The sequence below is a fragment of the Electrophorus electricus genome, chromosome 4, assembly GCF_041902795.1.
Source record: "Electrophorus electricus isolate QZ-2024a chromosome 4, ASM4190279v1, whole genome shotgun sequence".
Lineage (NCBI taxonomy): Eukaryota > Metazoa > Chordata > Actinopteri > Gymnotiformes > Gymnotidae > Electrophorus > Electrophorus electricus.
Window position 1 is genome coordinate 14,513,604 of NC_137500.1, and position 18,190 is coordinate 14,531,793.

General features: G+C 43.1%; 1 protein-coding gene across 2 annotated transcripts; it reads right to left on the reverse strand.

Moving 5' to 3' along the window:
• Positions 1-816: 816 nt before the first annotated feature.
• On the reverse strand, positions 817-16,697 carry drd4-rs (dopamine receptor D4 related sequence). Of its 2 annotated transcripts, XM_081712559.1 has the most exons (6): positions 15,266-16,697; positions 8,520-10,751; positions 8,042-8,346; positions 7,494-7,606; positions 3,968-4,668; positions 817-2,244 (listed from the first exon to the last, which is right to left on the reverse strand). In XM_081712559.1, exons 2-6 carry the CDS (start codon positions 8,638-8,640, stop codon positions 2,036-2,038), a joined length of 1,449 nt encoding a protein of 482 aa, XP_081568685.1. In that variant the 5' UTR covers positions 8,641-10,751; positions 15,266-16,697; the 3' UTR covers positions 817-2,035. The 2 variants fall into 2 exon arrangements, with proteins under 2 accessions (XP_081568685.1, XP_026870054.2); XM_027014253.3 differs by lacking the exon at positions 8,520-10,751 and having other exon boundaries at positions 15,266-16,694.
• Positions 16,698-18,190: the final 1,493 nt, after the last annotated feature.

The window sequence follows — 18,190 nt, forward strand, 5'->3', positions numbered from 1 at the left end:
TCAAAAATCATACATGCTGCATGATCTACTTGCTGTCTGACTATTACTTGGATATGCTTAAAATCAAGGGTATTTAATTTTGAGGCTTTGCATATTACATTCTCATTTACAAATCACCAAACGGTTATCAGCCATTTGAGTTAAAATACATCAAGATGATCATGTGAGTAGACCTTTGTAAGAGATATACACCATATTGACCATGTTTGACACTTAAGATTGGCTATGGTGAGCATTATAGCTGTAATGTAAAGATGGTGTCGGGTAGCAGGGCCGCAACACTTGTCTACTTAACGTGTGCCCTACATGACCTCACTGTGCCTCATTTATATTGTAAATCAGAGGTTATCATGGCTTTCACTAAGATCTTTAACCTAGTTTTGTGCACTGAGAATATGGGCACACTGTATGCCATTGCATGAACCGATCTATGTTCTGGATTCATAGAGGTACCAAATTACCCATGTAACTCATCACTGACTCTGACAGCTGTGGTTTTTTAGCTGTGTGGAGGTGGTTCAATTATCAGTCAACTGAAGCATCCATTTGGAGATGGAATCACATGCTTGCTGTAGCATGACAAATCATACTCCTCAACATGCATTTCCACATGTCATTTGTTTTCCTTTCTCTCCTAGATGATAGCAGACATAGCATGTGATGTGCAGTTCTTTGAGAATTTTGTTTTGTACCATCTTGACTTTGTTTATAAATTACAGGAAGGAGGCCATGTTAACAGTAGTTCCCTAACTGGGAGTGTTGCGGAAAATGTTTTGACGTTTTTTGTCTAAATCTGGATTAAGACTGCTCTTAATGACAGTTGGAAGTTGACATTTATTATGAATAGTTAAATAGTTACATGTGTACAGCTTGAGTGGAACCAAACCTTTGGATAAAGCAGCACATATTTCCCTTTGTTATGTTGAGCAGAACGCTTTCCACTATAGCTTCTTCACAGAATATCAGCACAGCTATTTGTTAATCATATGAGCAAAAACTTGATTTTGATAACAGCCATGACCTTCAAAGTTACTACACAAGCCAGCATGGAGGCTCACTACAAATACATATTCCACAGCCTGGATATCTTAGTGAATTTAATGAGTGAGAATTGTACACTGGGATTAAAAAAGCCACTGGGTTAACTTGTCCTATATACAGGCCATTGATCCTCACTCATTAAAACAGGTCTGAGTTAGATCTTTCCAAGTTAAACAGACAAAGCTTCAGAAGTGAAGTTGCTACGTTTTCTCTCAAGACTTCCCAGTGGAGTTAGATTATATCTTCAATCTAAAACTTTTATAATGTCAAGATGAGGCATCTTGTAAGTTTAAAAAGTGTTCATTCTTATGTTCTTTTAAAAGCTGCTTGTCAGATCTTTATAGAAAGTATCTGTATATAAGTAATGAGATAATTGACATTTGTGAAATGAACATAAATTAGTGTCTATTAAGGTCCATTTGGACCCCCAACCTGTCCACATGTTTGCGATACCACACCTCCCAGCTACTGACATACCTGAGCCATGCAATCAAGATCCTTGGTGCCTGCTACAGTTGTGCTCAGAGCTGGGGCAGAGCAAAACTGTGGACTATATGGGAGCCTCTGAAGGCTGTGGTGGAGACCGACACAGATAACTATCACATATTAGTCACACACAACTGTCATTTCAAATGCACACATTTTCACATATTTTATGCCTCTGGGCTATAATAGTAGTCAGTAATCTATTTTAATTAAGCAACAATTTTACAAGAAAAAGTCTCATCAGTTTTGTCAACTAAGGCCTCAGTAATGTTTCCTTATCACAAACTCCTGTGTTCAGTCTTGTTCTCTGAAACTTGTAGTAATCAGGCAGTAATTCATTATGAGAGATGAATCAGTCTCCCAAAAGTGCCATAGCACTGCAAGGAGTGATCAGGTGGACGGTATCAAGGCATTCTCTAAAAGCTTCACAGATATTTATCTTCATTTTGGATCATGACCAAGGAACACCATGCATTCGACCTGTGTGATATGGCCAGTATGCGTAGAGCTAGTCTCCTGAGTGACAGCACAGGAGTTTGTGAAAGACATTCCTGAATTCAGCGTTGAAGGCAGTGTAGATGATGGGGTTGACAGCACTGTTGACATAACCAAGCCATGTGACCACACTGATCAGTGTTGGTCCAATGTCACATGACTCACATAGTACATTTGTCACATGCACTACGAAGAAGGGCGTCCAACATGCCAGGAACACACCTAGTGGAGAAAAAATGTCCAGGTTAGGGGATATTAAAACCATAGCTATTTTTTGAATATACATTCAGTAGTTTCAGGCTCCTAAAGTTAAAACCCGTCTCAAGATTTAGTTCCAATCTCATTGACTTTCCTAATTAGCTGATGGTATCAGGTAGAATTAATGTGATAAAAACTCACAGCAGAACCTTTTGAACCTGGACCTGAACCTGAACCTCAGCCACTACAATAAAAACACCTGCTTTGTAGGTACATCTTTTAGGTGTACAATTACAATCAGTGCTCCATCTGTTGCCATGCATTATCCCTTTAACAATGGTCAGTTTTTCACCACAGGCTTTATTGTGGCTGGACATACGTAAGGTTATAGACTGCTCTTGACCTTGAAGTCATGTTGACACATCTCCATTGACAGCAACCTTCATGTGCCTGATACACTTGTACCCACTCAAGCCCACAACCATGACTCTACCGAGTAAGTGTGAAGGCTCTGTCAACAATGGGAATGATACCCAATTAATACTGTCAGCACTGGTCCTGTATCTTAAAATTGACCAATGATAAATAGGGTAAATGATGGCTAACGAATTCTCTCATATCATGGGCCACAGTCTATAAATGAACAGTTGAATGGTGCACCTGGAAGTGGCCAGTGAGTGTAGGAGATGAAAGAAGTGTTTCTAATAAAGCAGCTGCTGAGTATAGATTCAGATTATGTTTAACAGACTTCTTGCTTGTGCCAGTAGTGTAACCTGAATATATGGTATGTTCAGTTTGGCCCAACATAAAATAACATGTTAAACTGGGAATGGATGGTGTGGGTTGACTGGGAGGAATCTATAGGGTGTTGGGCAAAGGCACTTTGTTGCACCAGTGCATTAACACAATGCACTTTATATGTAACCGATTCAGATTTAAAAGGGGAAAGAAAAAAATGTATTGGACCCCAAAGGGGTGGTGTTGGTGTTGTCAAGTATTTTTGGGATGGGATTAGCAAAAAATAATTAAACAAATAATGTGTTAAATTAACCCCTCTATATACAATTTTTTTTTAAATGTCTGATACATACAGTGGATTCAGAAAGTGTTCAGATGTCTTTAATTGATGCACACTTTAATCTATTGTGGTTTTGATTTTGAATGGATATAATTGCCATTGTACCCTTCAATAAACCCATAATGACAAAGTGAAAACACATTTTTAAAGAGTTTTGAATGTTAATTAAAAATCAAAAAGTGAAATTATTCACAAAATCATTAAAGACATTTTTATTCAAATCTTTGAAGAAGCCCCTTTTGCAGCAATTACAGCTGCAAGTCTTCTTGGATGTTTCTACAAGCTTTGTCTAAATAGTTGCAGATGCTGATGTTTTTATTTTTCCTTAAGTTTGAAACTGTCACTGACATTGTCTACAAATACTACTGTACAGGGAGGCTTAAACAAGGATTCAGGTCCAGTCAGATTTACCTTAGTTAAGTATTCTTGCTTATATTCAAGATTATTCAAAACTCTGGCTCTGAGACTTTTCATCTTGAAGGTTGTTTATAAATGTATAATTGTTGGTAAATTATTTTCCAAAAGCATTCAGTTGAAATAATTTGACCAAAGACCTTTTTCTTTGGAAGCCTGAACACTTCAAACAGACTGAAGGCTTGTGGCTTATGACCATTTGGTGTTTACATATAATCACACACACAGAGATACAGTCAGCTGAGACGATCTTACCCACAACGATGGGCAGCACCTTCATGGCTTTACGTTCTCGCCCGCTTACTCTGCTACTCTTGCTATGGCGACGCCCTCTCCGCACCTCCTGGTTCTTCACCAGCCCGTTTTCCCGCACACTCCCGCTCTCAGTAGCCTTCTCTACGTTCTCCACTTCTGATGCGCTGTCCATCTGCATGGTCATCGGGTCATTCTTGGCCGCCGGGGTCTGTCCGTCTCCCTGCTCGTCCATGGTTGCGGTTGCCAGGTTGGCGGGCGACAGCGGGCTAGCTGGTGTGGTGGGGAAGAAGGCGGGGCTGAGGCCACCTGGCATGAGATACTCCACTTTCTCCCTGCTGCGGCCTTTCTCCCTCTGCAGTGCATCCCCCAGGCGCAGGGACAGGCTGTGGCGCCCTCTAGGGACCCGGTTCAGGTGTGAGCGGCTGCGGCCGGAGCTCCAGCGCTTCAAGCCACGAAACATCCAGTAGTAGAGCAGGAGCATGACAGGGCAGGGCACGAAGAATGAGCACACCGAGGAGTACACCACAAACTTGTCGTCCTCCAGTTTGCATATGTCCTTGTTTCTGTTGGGCACCTGGTTCAGGCTGAATATTGGACTCGCCACACCCAGGGACAGCACCCATGTGGCTGTGATCAAGGCCAGCTGACGAACACTAAACTGGTTCCTGTTGTATTTCAGAGGCACTACTACTGCTATGTACCTGCAACACAAAGATCACTCTACTTGTCCAATTGGATCTCAATGTGTTGGTTCAAGTTCAAGGTTCTATTTGCCACATACACTGTAATACTATAGTACAAAAACTACATAAAGTACAAAAAAAAGTTTTTTTCCAATATGAATTGTTGAGAATTTATTTAAAATATTTTGTTGCATTATGTATTTCTGCCTAACAAAGTACCATTCTTTAATAAAAATTGACATATTTTTCTGCCTGTCAAAAAAAATGCTGGTGGTATTGATTTCATTGTACATTTTTCAGTCAAGATACATTGTCTATGATGACATGGACAGCACCAACAAAAATCCTAAGCATACTGAGGTTTATCGAAGGCTTATACACGGCTTTTGTATAGTCATGTATTATGAGTGTTAGTTCAATTTCTGGTTAGGACAAGGTGTTGTTTTGGTACCATGGGAATAGAACCAAATATGCAAGTAAAGTGTCACGGTATGGCCTCTCCCCCCAAACATCTCCCTGTGTGTGTGTGTGTGTGTGTGTGTGTGTGTTCGTCGGTATGGCCACACCCTCCACCTGCTCCTCACTGTGTTGTGTTAGCGTGCATGTATATAAGTCTTGTGTTTGATTCTGGATGGGTTAATGTTTGAACCCAATAGCCTGCGTGTTATGTTTGTGTTGAAGTGTCTAAATAAACGCATGTGTTTGTCCTACGAACTCGTCCCTGCATCCTGCTCAGCCTCCTCGTCACAGAAACATCGACTGCCGAAGGACGCCGGGAAAGAAAAGCAAGAAGGGAAAGAAGGCGCAAAACCATTCCTCCCCAGCCCTTACGGAGAAACCCGCCATATGCCTGGACACTCTCGGTATTGCAACGACAGGGGAGAGTGCGCCTGGAACATTCTGGGTGTAGTTCAGGGGAGGACTCTGCAGAGTCCTACAGGCCCCTGACAGACTATGAAAACCGGTACAAGGGAGACCAGTATCCAGGTCCAGACTCCGCGGGGTCCCATTACACTACTGGGACTACTGGGAGAGCTACGGGGAGTATGAACAAAGTGGGGGCTATATGGACATCAGCCTCCAATCGGATTGTACTGACGTCATCTTCCGATCGGACTCCGCTATCCATCAGGTGGAGAATCCGGCAGTGGAGGTGGAGGAGGCCCTTCATAGGGATTCTCTCTCACAGATGAATACTGTTTCGGCAGATTCTGAGAGCGAAGAGCCTCCGTCACCTAAGGTACCACCTAAGCCTCTGCCCAGGAGGCGCCGACCCGGAATAAGTAGGCTACCCAATGAGGCTTGCAGGGAGGCGTCGTCTTCCGATGTGGACACTCCTCCCGCAAAGGCTCGCAGCCCCAGAGCTCAGGCGCCTACGCCGAAGCCTCGTAAAGACAAGAAGGCGCCATCACCAGAGCCCGCCCCCAAGATGGCCCAATCAGCTGGTGCGCCTCCAGATGCACACGCCGAAGACGGAGCAGCTGCCGCCACACAAGCCGGCGAGGCAGACTCCAACCCAGCCATCACGTGGAGGACTGGCTGGGGCACATGCTACCTTCCCAGGACTGTTTAGTAGTGCTTTATGTAGTCATGTTCTCGTACCCGTCCTGATCACCATACCCATCCCTGTCTTGCTCACTCTACTGGTTGCTTTGTCCCCCTTTATGTCTGTGCCTGTGCCCGTCAGTGTGTCCGTCCCTGTGTCTGTTCTGGTCCTGGTCCCTGTCTCCCTCCCGTCTATCCTGCTCGCACTGGCCCGTGTCGGGTCGCTCGGTTCCCCAGCCTCGCCATTCGGCGTGGGTTTCAGGGCCGTGGCCCAATAGGCTGGCACTTAGGGAGCTGTGCCATTGGGGAGGGGCTCTGTTATGGTACAGCCCCTCCCCCCAAACGTCTCCCTGTGTGTGTGTGTGTGTGTGTGTGTGTGTGTGTGTGTGTGTGTGTGTGTGTGTGTGTGTGCACGTTCGTCTGTATGGCCACGCCCTCCTTGTGTTTCACACCTGCTCCGCATTGTGTTTCATTGGCGTACGTGTATATAAGTCTTGTGTTTGAGTCTGGGTGGGTTAATGTTTGAACCCAATAGCCTGCGTGCTATGCTCATGTTGAAGTGTCTAAATAAACGTATGTGTTTGTCTTACGAACTCGTCCCCACATCCTGCTCAGCCTCCTCGTCACATAAAGGTATTGTGTTTTGACTTCTCTTTAAAATAGCCTTTATCAACAGACCTTTTCAATTTACATGTATCATTAATTAAATTGTTCGCCTGTTTATCTGCATAACAAGAGAGTTTTGGTGTTTCGTTCCAGAAAGCAGAGAATATTACATATTATTAAACATCCAGCAAAGCTAGTTTTTGTATGGTCTCCTTAAAGCATTTAAAGCTGTAAAATGGTGTTTACTCTTTGTAGAGAGACTACTTTGATTGGGGGTCAAGTCAATTTAAGGAATCTAATCCCATGTTATACTCAGGCAGGAGTCCCACTGAGCAGCAGAGCCATTTAATCACCGAATTCCAATTCATGTACACATATACACATATAAATATTTTTCACTGTTTTTAGGATCTCAAGTGTGTTGAGTAAGTGTGTATAAGGATGCATGTAAAAAAGTTTTTTGGATGGATATTGCAGTGCATTCTTTCTTAGTGCCAGTGGGTTTTGAACACTGATCCCAGTTTAAGCATAAGAGGAAATTTATTGTGCTAGAGCTCTAAAGATAACAACAGATTAAATCAAATATTGAAAAATTACCATAATTACCTATTGTAACAGATGGGAGGGAAAATGAAAGGGTACAGTAAGAGAACAATGGTGTGCAGGGTTATGTGTGTCAGCAGGTGCCTTACCTGTCGATGCTGATAGCACATAGATTTAGTATTGAAGCAGTGCAGAGCATCACATCCATGGTCATCAGTGCATCACAAATGTACATACTTAGAGTCCACTTTCCACCAAGGAACTGAAACACATACAGAGACCCTTTTTTACCGATTCACTGAAAGTTGTGCTGTTCTTGCAATCCTACAGAACTCAGTTTGTAGCTCACTTCACAGTTTGTTTCTCTTCAAACAGAAAAAAGTCAGTAAAAGCTATTAACGAAGATCAAAAATGAATGAAAGCCTTTCTCTTTGTCTTTATAAAGAAGATGAAAAAGCAGACCAGTCCTCCAGAATGCTTTTTGTTTTTGTCTTTTTCTTGGGGAACTTTTAACGGTATCTGCAAACGACCTATTTTTAAAAATGAGGATTCGAAAACATATTAACAAGGGCGAGCGATTACACCGCATGACTGTCAGCAAACAATATACAGTCTCCTGTCACCCCTACTCAACCCCAAACATGAATTCCCAGTTGTGTTCCCGTGTGTAGCAGGTGCTCCCCACTGCCGAGCTCACCTCTGAGTATACGTAGAGTGGCAGCACCAGCACAGCCAGCAAAAGGTCAGCCACCGCCAGGCTGACAATGAAGTAGTTCGTGGCAGTCTTGAGCGAACGCTCAGTCAGCACACTCAGACACACCAGCACGTTGCCCAGGATGATGATGAGGATGAGGGGGATTCCGCACGCCAGCGCCAGGTAGTTGTAGTGCTCAGCGTCTTCCCCTGGGCCTTTGTCGCTACCACTGTTCCTGCTGCCGCTGGCAGGTGTCACATTACCCACCATGGTGCCCCCGGGTTCTGCAGCCGGCCTGCAGTCAGCATCTGCGGAGAATAGAAATGCGTTTGCGCAGGTACAGAGCTGTGAGACACAAGGGAGAGGGTTTGTCCTCAAGTGCTGATGGTCATACATGGGTTGCTGTGTGACTAGATGTGTGTGGACACGTGTGTGTTTATTTGTTCGTATTTCTCTCGGTCTTCCCATGCGTGACATGTACCTTGCAAAAGGCCTATCAAGTCCTGCACTGAATGGGACGTGACGGCTGACGTCAGTGTGTGTAGCGCTCGTATTCTGGCACTGTGTATGATGCATCCGTGACTCTTCATCAGCGCAAACATTCACGGCCATGTTCGTCAAGGTCTCACTTTATTTCTGGAGGCAGACACACTTGCCAAAAGAGAGCAGGGGTGCTAATTGCAATTTGACAAATCTGCATCATGGGCCACTGTTAACGCAAGTGAAAAAGCTATAAAAGACCTGAGAAGAGCACATATGGTCCAGTGACTGTTTTTGGAGAAGTTTGATTTTACTTTACTCAGAGTTTCTAGTTTGGTATGACAGAGATGCTGTGAGTGTTGTCAGTGCTCAGAGAAGAAAAACAGTGTGTGTAATCAGGGAAAGTACTGAGTCACTAACCCAGAATCAAATCTCCAAGAAAAGAGCATTTAATATTATGCTATTCTTTGATGTTATAATACAATATTGGTAACAATTAATGTTCCTTTATTGTATTTAATTAATTACCATAAGATTAAACTTTTCCTATAGACAGATAAATAGATAGACAGACAGGTTTTCCAGGAATTAGCAGCAAGGTTATAAGGATTCACTGAAATTGCTCCGTATATGCTGTGAGCCAGGATTAAGCGTGGGATCTGAAGATGCACATCATTTGAAATTCTCCACTCTTTCGACAACAGGTGAGGGTTGCCATGACACCCATCGGTGTGCGTAGCAGCGTAAAAAGAGAGCCACTTGTCAACATGCACATAAATAAAAAAAAAAGCAGTCGCATCATTTCTCTCCACTTCACCTCCAGAGCTCTGTCTGCTTCTCCTAATCAAAACGTATTTTTTCCCCTGCCATCATTTACAAATAATATGATTATCCCCCCTGTCATGCTCTCTCTGTCTCTCCCTCTCTCCCCACTCAGATACTGAAATGTCAGTTGATTTGTTGTGGTAATGATATTATGATAGGTTATGATTTTCGCTGTATGTTTTAAATTCCTGTGTCAAGCACTGTTTTGAGAACGACAGCGTTGTGAGAACTGTTTTCATTTCTCATCTCATCTCCTAAATGTTTCACTGTGTAGGTTTTAAATGAAATTTAAACGGTTTCCTGTGAAGAATCCTCTGCTGTACAAGCACTCATACACAAACATACAAGCATGCAAGAACAGACAAACACACACACACACAAACACACACACACACACACACACACACACAACCGCCCCCACTTCCTCCACTGATGTGCGTCCCTGGCACTCGTCAGTTGGGTAATCCATGAATGGCTCTTGTACCCTGCGTTCTGCTGTAAATGTCATCCCAAGGATCAAAGCATAACGACGGCGGTAGGATGAAGACAATGTACAAGAACGGTGGAGAAAAAAACAAAACAACAAAAGCACTCATGAGCCCTTGTGAGTGTTTTGTCAGAACAGAATGTTTGAAATTGCTTGTACATAGCTAATAATCACAATTCACAATTCACTTTTCTTGGCAGTAAAAAAGGCAACCAAGGCCCTCCCTGTATGTGCGGTTTGCAGGGAAATATGCACATGGTCACATTAATAAACTCTGAAATACAACAGCGCTCACGTATGGTCATATGGTCGCATATGATGACTTAAAAAAAAATCCCCAAAACTTCAACTTATTACCCTCTACCTTCACGCAAGAGAGGGTTTTCACTGTGTCCACTCGAACATCCAGAGGCTGATTAGAGACACTCTAATAGTCTCGCACGCTGATGGGGAACTTCATGGGAGCTTGACGAGGTCTTCTCCAGAGGCTTTAGAGGTACACAGCATTTCAACATGGAGTTTGTGTGGTTGTAGGTGTGTGTTTGTGTTAGTTCCATTATTGCAAGCTTGCAAGCCTTTCCATCTCTTCTTGAATTGATTCTCTTCCATTGAAGTCCTGGAGCCCCTCACCACACCACATCACACTCACCCCAGCCTGCCCCACACCACACCACACCACACTCTCCCCAGCCTGCCCCACACCACACCATACCACACTCATTCCAGCCTGCCCCTCACCACACCACGCTCGCCTGGCCTGCCCCTCACCACACCACACTCACCCCAGCCTGCCCCTCACCACACCACGCTCGCCTGGCCTGCCCCTCACCACACCACACTCACCTCAACCTGCCCGTCATCGTGCAATTTGCCACTTAAAGGGAGCCAGGCTGCAGAAAGTGGCAGAACAGACGCATACCCCTACAACAAGAACAATAGGAACAACAGGTAGTAATCAAGGTAATTGCAGGCCTCTGTCTGTCCCTTGTTACCGATATTTATAATTACAGCTCTCCTGTCTTTTATTACCAGGTTTCCAATCAAAGCACAGCGGACCGTAGGCGGACCCAAGGTGCATGCGGCACTTTACATTCAGAAAAATTTAGTACAGTTCCATTCATCGCTGCATATCAAAGGAACAGCAAACAAAAGTGGCAGAAGTTACTGAAGGGTTCTATTCAAACGAGAGGCGTTGCTGTCAACTCCTGAGAGAAGGGCTTTGCAAGTTAACCGAAAAAGATGCTGGAGAAAACATAACAGCTGGCGCCACAGGCATTGAATTTTTCTCAAGACAGTGGGAGGCTGTGCAGCAGAAAGTGTTTTTCACCATTAGTGGTTTGATTTATGAGGAGGTGTTGGAGATATTCGACCGGCCGGTGGACTGTGACATTTCCTTTGTATGTTTGAATGTCTCTTTTTGAAGATTTATAACAAACAGGATATTGAGCGCTGGGACTCTGACCAGCAAATAGGTGGAGACATTAAGGAGAAGACAGCCACTGTAAGGAGATACCATCAGTGTTATGGATCTTTGGGGGAAGAAGGGGGGGGCTACATGCATGTGAGAGTTTGTGTGCATGAAATAGATTTTCGCACTGTGTGGAGTGTGTTTGTGTGTTTAAGAGGCAGGGAAAAGGTAGTGTTGTCGTGTTGCTGAAGGCTCACTGGCCTTTTCATTTGCATGGTTCTCTCATCAATAATTTTGATGGTCTGTGGGGGGATGCAGAAATAAGATTATGAATGTGTGTGTGTGTGTGTGTGGCATATGTACATCGATTTTTTTCACTTAACCTTTTTAATGTGTGTACTTGTATGTATATGCAGTATGTTTTTATGTTGTATGCTGAATTATGTATTACTGTGTGTATGTGTAATGGTATGTATGTCATGTATGTGTTGTTTGCTGTCCATTTGCTGTATGTTTAGTGTTGTTTGCTTAGTTTTGAGATCCTTTCAGTTCTGGGTTAAAGGTTAATGAAAGGCTTTCTTAGCATGATCTGGTAAAGATTGTCTGTCAGAGGCTGACGCCTGTGCCAAATGGATGTCAAATTTAAAACCAAACCATACTAAGAATTCACGTCCGCAGACTCTCATCCTCATCCGCCAGCACAAACTAACATCAATAAGATCTATGCTTAACTTGTTTACTATCACTCAATCAAAGAGAGCTGCAATGAGATGTTTCACATTGATCACGGGAGCTGAAAGATCTTTCTTGTCAAGATCAGCTATTGGCTTCTTCGCACCACCTTCTTTCTCAGCTCGTTATTTTAGTATCCAGAACACACATACTCATGATAAACACTTTTTGATAAATGGAATTAATGCAGTTATAACTACTTTTATAAAGGCTGTCTTGTGCATGGAGACATCGCTGTGCCATTGGGAGTATCTGTTCTGTTTTGTCGCCGTGTGTGAACCGCAGGTTCACCAATATAGACAATGTAATGAGATTTTGAAGAGGTGTGGGCTGGTACCCATGAAACCAAATATCATTAGTGGATTGAGAGGCATAAACTCAGTCATGGACTTGGCAAGGCAGCACTGCCTCCAGATGCCTCACTGTCAGCAATTAGTAAATCAACGAGGAAAAATCGAGAAGAAATGGGGAGAGGAGCCAAAGCCAACCTTGAGAGATGGTGACGATAGACACAGTGAGGTGATTTGAGATATCAGCTAATAGAGTGAACTCAGCCTAAAACAGCAATTTCAAGTGTGTGCATGTGTGTGGTGGCAAGTATATGTGGCCCTTAGTATTCTCTCAGGGTACTTGTGTTTATATTTACATCTTACTCTGTTTGAAGCCTTTTGGGGCATTTAGTGTTTACACTGGTAGCTGGTAGTGTTTAGACTGCATAGTCATATGGTCTCTCTCTCTCTCGCTCTCTCTCTCTCTATGCATTAATCTCTATTTCTTCTTCTCCCTGAGCTTTATATGGTGCCTGAAACAAGAGTACTGGCTGTTAGCCTGTTAGCATTATCCATCTGATTGCCCTTTAGACCCTTAGCAAGTTAGATCTCTATCGGCCATGTGTGTGTATATATACACAGTATATATCACACAGGGCAGACTTATCCCCAAAGGGCCAGTTATTAAATACAGCCAGTTACTGAATGCAGTCCCCAGTGTGATCAGTTATATAGCTGAGAGCTCTTCCATACATCTCAGGCATTACATCTGCCAGTCCATGTTGCCTCTGAGCTCTGATGTGGCAAGGCACATGCGGCTTTTGAATTTTGAATAAACCCATGAGCCCCTAGTCTTCCGACCAGGGAAGTCTGTGATTATAACACTAAGTGTAGGTGTAAACCATTTTGACATGCTTGCTTTCCTCTGTTTTTCTCTACTCTTCGTTGTTATCTGCTTTTGCCGACAGTCTGCTAGGGGTGCAGCAATCTTCCATCTCTGCATGGGTGTGTCAGAGGGGGTGACAGATTGAATCCTGTGGGCCAATCACATTCCTGGAACAGTGTGCCCACTAAGCTATGAGACCTCTGCAGTTTACAAGATGTGAAGTAATTGTCCGCGTAACACCAAGTGGCAGAAAGTGGCTGGGGAGGGCGTGTGCCCACCATGGGTCTGGAAACCATAGCAACCAACCTGTGGGTTGTGTTGGCAGATGGCCGTGAGGCTTAACGGATGTGTTTCTCAGCCGCTGCAGCAGGAGGGCTGTGATTGCGCAGCATGGCGGCATAAGAGGGGAAAATTAATGTCCCATGACGCCTCATAATGGCACGAGAGGTCACTGCCAAAAGGGCTTTCAGGAGCCAGAAGCAATAGATGATGGCCATTGGCTGTAGTGGGTTTGTTTTTGGTTTCTTTCTTTCTGTTTTTGTTTATGGTACTTAGTATTTGTTGATTTTAAAACTTTTTGGTGATTTTGTTTCTTAGTTACCGCAAAGCCATTTAATACTACCCGTCACATCTGCAGCACAAGTGTATGGTTTTGAAAGCATGTTGCATGGTGGAAAGAGGATTGGGCTGTGCTGCTGCTCCTCCCATTTACAAATATGAAGGTCTCCTTCTGAGCACAGCTCTGCATTTGCCACACCTCACTCTTATACCGAGTGGGACACTCAAGAACATGTTCATCAGTAATTATTAGCAATATTAATTTCTCAGCCTCACTAATGTGCGGTGTCAAGACAAAAGACACCACAGAGGGGTTTGTTAATTATAGATCTAATTAGCTACATGGTGATGGAATCTCAGTGTCACATTTATATTTCATCAGTGATGAAACTCAATATCATATTTATATGTTATCACTGATGGACTGGTGGCACTTTCAAGCGGGAGCTGCTCTCGCCTACAATGGAACAGCTGCCGTCCTTTTCTCCTACCAGCATAAACCTGCCTGGACTCCAGAAACACCTGCCTGGACTCCAGGCACAAGTGAGATCTGGTGTTTCAGTTTTTTGGAGTTCAAAGAAAGAGCATCAAAATGACTAGGAGATTAAATAGCTGTAAACTAAGCCACCAAGTTGGCTGTGAACAGATGTGACATTAGCTGCTTGTTCAAATAAGGCTTACATAAGTGTTAAACGATCCGTGTTAGTGTGTGTGCCATGGTCAAGGTTCTTGTGTGTGGTTTGTGTGTGTGTGTGTGTGTGTGTGTGTGTGTGTGTATGCACAAGCATGCTTCATTATTAGGTAATTTTCCCTCACTTCAAAGACTCATGATCATCGTAAAACTCCAGCAATGAAATGTCTGCTTGTATAATTGTCACAAGGGTCTCCTTTATAATCTTCCATATTGTCTGGCAGAATTATGTTGTGGATTATGTAGTGGAAGGCATCATGGGTGGAGGATTGTTATTTCTGATGAATTTGCTCTGCAGATACAATTAAAACACGAAAACTAACAATCATATATATATTCAGTAAGAATTATGTTATCTAGCCCCACCTGTTACATGTACAAGTTAAAACACGACAAAAGAAACTAATTTTAAAAATGTATGTGATGAAGGAAAATGTACAAATGCATTTATACAAAATCTACTCCTTGTGTTTCTTGGAGACTACCAAGTAAAATGCTCAATGCCAGTTTCAGATTATAGAAATGCTACCTGAAATTAAATTTTGTCTTCTGGATCCTAATGAAAGCCATTAGAATCAGTAATAAGAAAGATTTTGGCTGTGATTGGACTGACTTTAGTCAAGTAAACTGCTGATTATTCTGAGCTCATACATATTTATAACATTCTGTTGTCATTTACATAATTTAAAAGAGAAAAATGATGAATGCTTTCCTTAAATAGGTAGATGCAAATCTGACCCAACCTTTTAACTGATCATTTGTATTTGTAACAGCTATATTTGCTTGGTATCTGTACTTGTAATGTGTTTCAACAAATGCACTGGTAGCATATGAAGAGTGTTCTTAGGCTAGTACATATTTCACATTCACAAAATAATTGAAGCCACTTACCCTGAAGTATAAAACTTTAAGGTCAGGGGAAAGTATCACAGAAAATCTTCAGAATTCCATTTTGGGCATTCTGAAAGCTTCTTAGCTCGACAGTCAGAGGAGCATGTCCATCTGTTGAAGGTCAGAGGTCAGAGACTTGTGTCCTTATGTTGTAGTCTCTGTTCAGACCTCTTAATTGGCTGTTGAAATCCTCTCTCTCCCATAGCCCTGTCCTGTCCTCCTCTAGCCGATGGTCTCAGTCTGTCTTTCACGCACAGCAGAAACTTTCCTGAGGCTACAGATGCATGTCTCTCCTCTGTCGTCCTGTGTTCATTATACGCTCTGTGGAGAGGCTGTGTGAGTGTGCACTCTCACACTCTCCACCTCCTCTTCTCTCCATTTGTGTGGAACTGTGTAACCGCCCCTCCCTCCCCACTGATGCCTTCCTCTCTGACCCCTTGCTCTCCCTCCCTCTCAATAGTTTATTTTTTCTTTACTGCCCTACCGTTTTTCTTTCATTTTATCTCACAAATAGTTTTCCTTTCCGGCACTCCTTCTTTCTCTCTCACCTCGACCATCAATCAGCAATTTGACCGGTTCACAGTTAAATTCTGGACCTACATCAGGTCTGTCTACACCCCTTTAACACCTGCATTTTTTATGTGCACAAGCTCAAGGCCAGTATTCATGAAGCACCTATCCTCCTGCTTACAGTAATGATAGTCACATGAACAGAACCCAAACATGTGTTCTGATGATCTTAAAGCTCTATTCACAAATTCTCTATTCACCTTCACAATGAACCAATGAAAATAACTCTTCCTTCTGTTACAGGAGACGATCTTTGTACAAGCATTGTACTTACAGCTTACAGTTTACAGCTCGAGTAAGCCTGTTGCCTCCATATGGAGTTAGCTATCCTCCAGTATCTCCACCACATTGGTGGTCATCTCTGACCACAGAAACAGATTGGCTGCTAGCATGTCAGTGATGAGAATGATATCCCCCCCAGATAATATCCAGTGAGTAGTGGTGCAGTGGTCAGAAACTGACCAATGGTGAATGAGGCAGAGCATGGATGTCAAATTACAGACACCAGCATATAGGCTACAGTATTTTTCATACATACAAATGCACCTAGAAGATAGGTATGTTTAATTATGTGGCCAGTGAGTGAAAATATAAGGTAAATGTTTCTAACAAAGTGTCTGGTGGATGAAAACGCATGGATTGGACCTTGTTTGTTTGTTTGTTTGGCTTTTGTGCTAAATTTTGGGCTTCTGTCCACATCTGTTGATGCTTACATTTCTGGTTACTGAAGTTTGATTTGACATGTATCAGTGTGTACTTATCTCCTGATATAGCCAGGGCCATGAAGCGGAGCTGCTGAGAGCTTCGCCTCTGGAGTCGTCCAGCGTCAGTTCCATCCACAGGGGAACACTGCCAAGCAGTGAAGCAGACCGCTGGCAAACGCTGATAAACCAGTCAGAGATGCCTAGAAAGTTCCATGGAAAATAAAAGGGGGGAAAAAATAACCTTGAGATATTTTTGACCTGATAATATCCAAAAAAACCAATTAAAGAGTGGCAAGTCCTCACATTTCTGCTTGTTGTGATGGGGTTGAGGGTCATGTGCTGACTGAATTGGCAGTTTCAGGCAATGGAAGATTAAAAGATGGGATACACAGATAAGCCCTCTCACTTTAGCTGAAACCACCAACTATGTTTCACATGAGCCACAGAGGCATGGGATGGCTGGCTCAAGATAAAAGATTTAGTGAGCTATAGCATCTACGGATGGCAACTACAAGACAAGTTTGATTGGTTTGATCCCATTGTTGCATGTTATATGTGTAGGAGCAGGTACAGTGTGATAATCATGCCCAGCACACTGGTATCCAAACTCTTTAAGTGCTTTAGTACATGGGATGTATTATTTTAAAGGCATAGATGTCAGATAAATAATGTCTCATTCATTAAAATATTAATATATTAAGTTGCTTAACTGGTGTTTACTGCTATGTGTATACTGCCAACATACCCAAGGTCATTACTGTAATGTTCTGAGCATGTCCAGAGATGGAGTGGCTTGCATTAAGATGAATGAAGCTTTATTAGAGAACACGGGAATTCCACAGTCGTAATCCAAAATACAAGCCAAGGTGGAAAATCCAAAAATCAGTCAACAATGTAAATAAAACAGATGGTGAACAGGCAAAGAGGGAAATCCAAAACCAGGCAGAGATCCAACAAACCAGAGACACAGACAAGGATCTACAACGGCATAGAAATGTTCCAAACGAGTAGATAAGACTTCACAAAGACTGATAACAAATATGGGGTTTGCAGAGACTGATGAGGATTAACACGAAACGGTGAGTACAATAGCAGGTAGGTTAATTGAACTAACTAGGAAGCAGAACCAAAAGAAACCAAATCAAGGAACACGAGGAAACAAAACCAGGAAGTAAATAAAGATGCATTGCCGTGGGAACCATGGCACCAGGGAGGAGCGAACATGACAGCCCCCCCCCCCCCCCCCCCCCTTAATGCATGGAACCTGACACATCAAACAAAAAACCAGCAAAAAAACAAGAAACATGTGCGTCCCCAAGCACGCCGAGGTCCGGAGACTGACCATCGTGTTTCCTGCCAGAGTCCAGAGCCTGTAGCACAGGGAAACCCTGAGATGGTGAAGCTCATGTGCAGTCCCTCAGGCCCCTCGTCCTCCACACATGTTCCAAGTTCATTTCTTTAAAAATAAGAAATTCAAGTAAATTGACGGAAAAACCCAATGTCGCTCCAGAAATTCCAGAAAGTTGCCAAGTGACATCACTGGCGGACAACAGTGAACAACTCTGCGATCAAACATCATTACGATTGACTTGGACTGCGAATTTTCCGCTGCTGGTTCTTCAGATTTCTAAGATATTTTTGAGTTTGATGA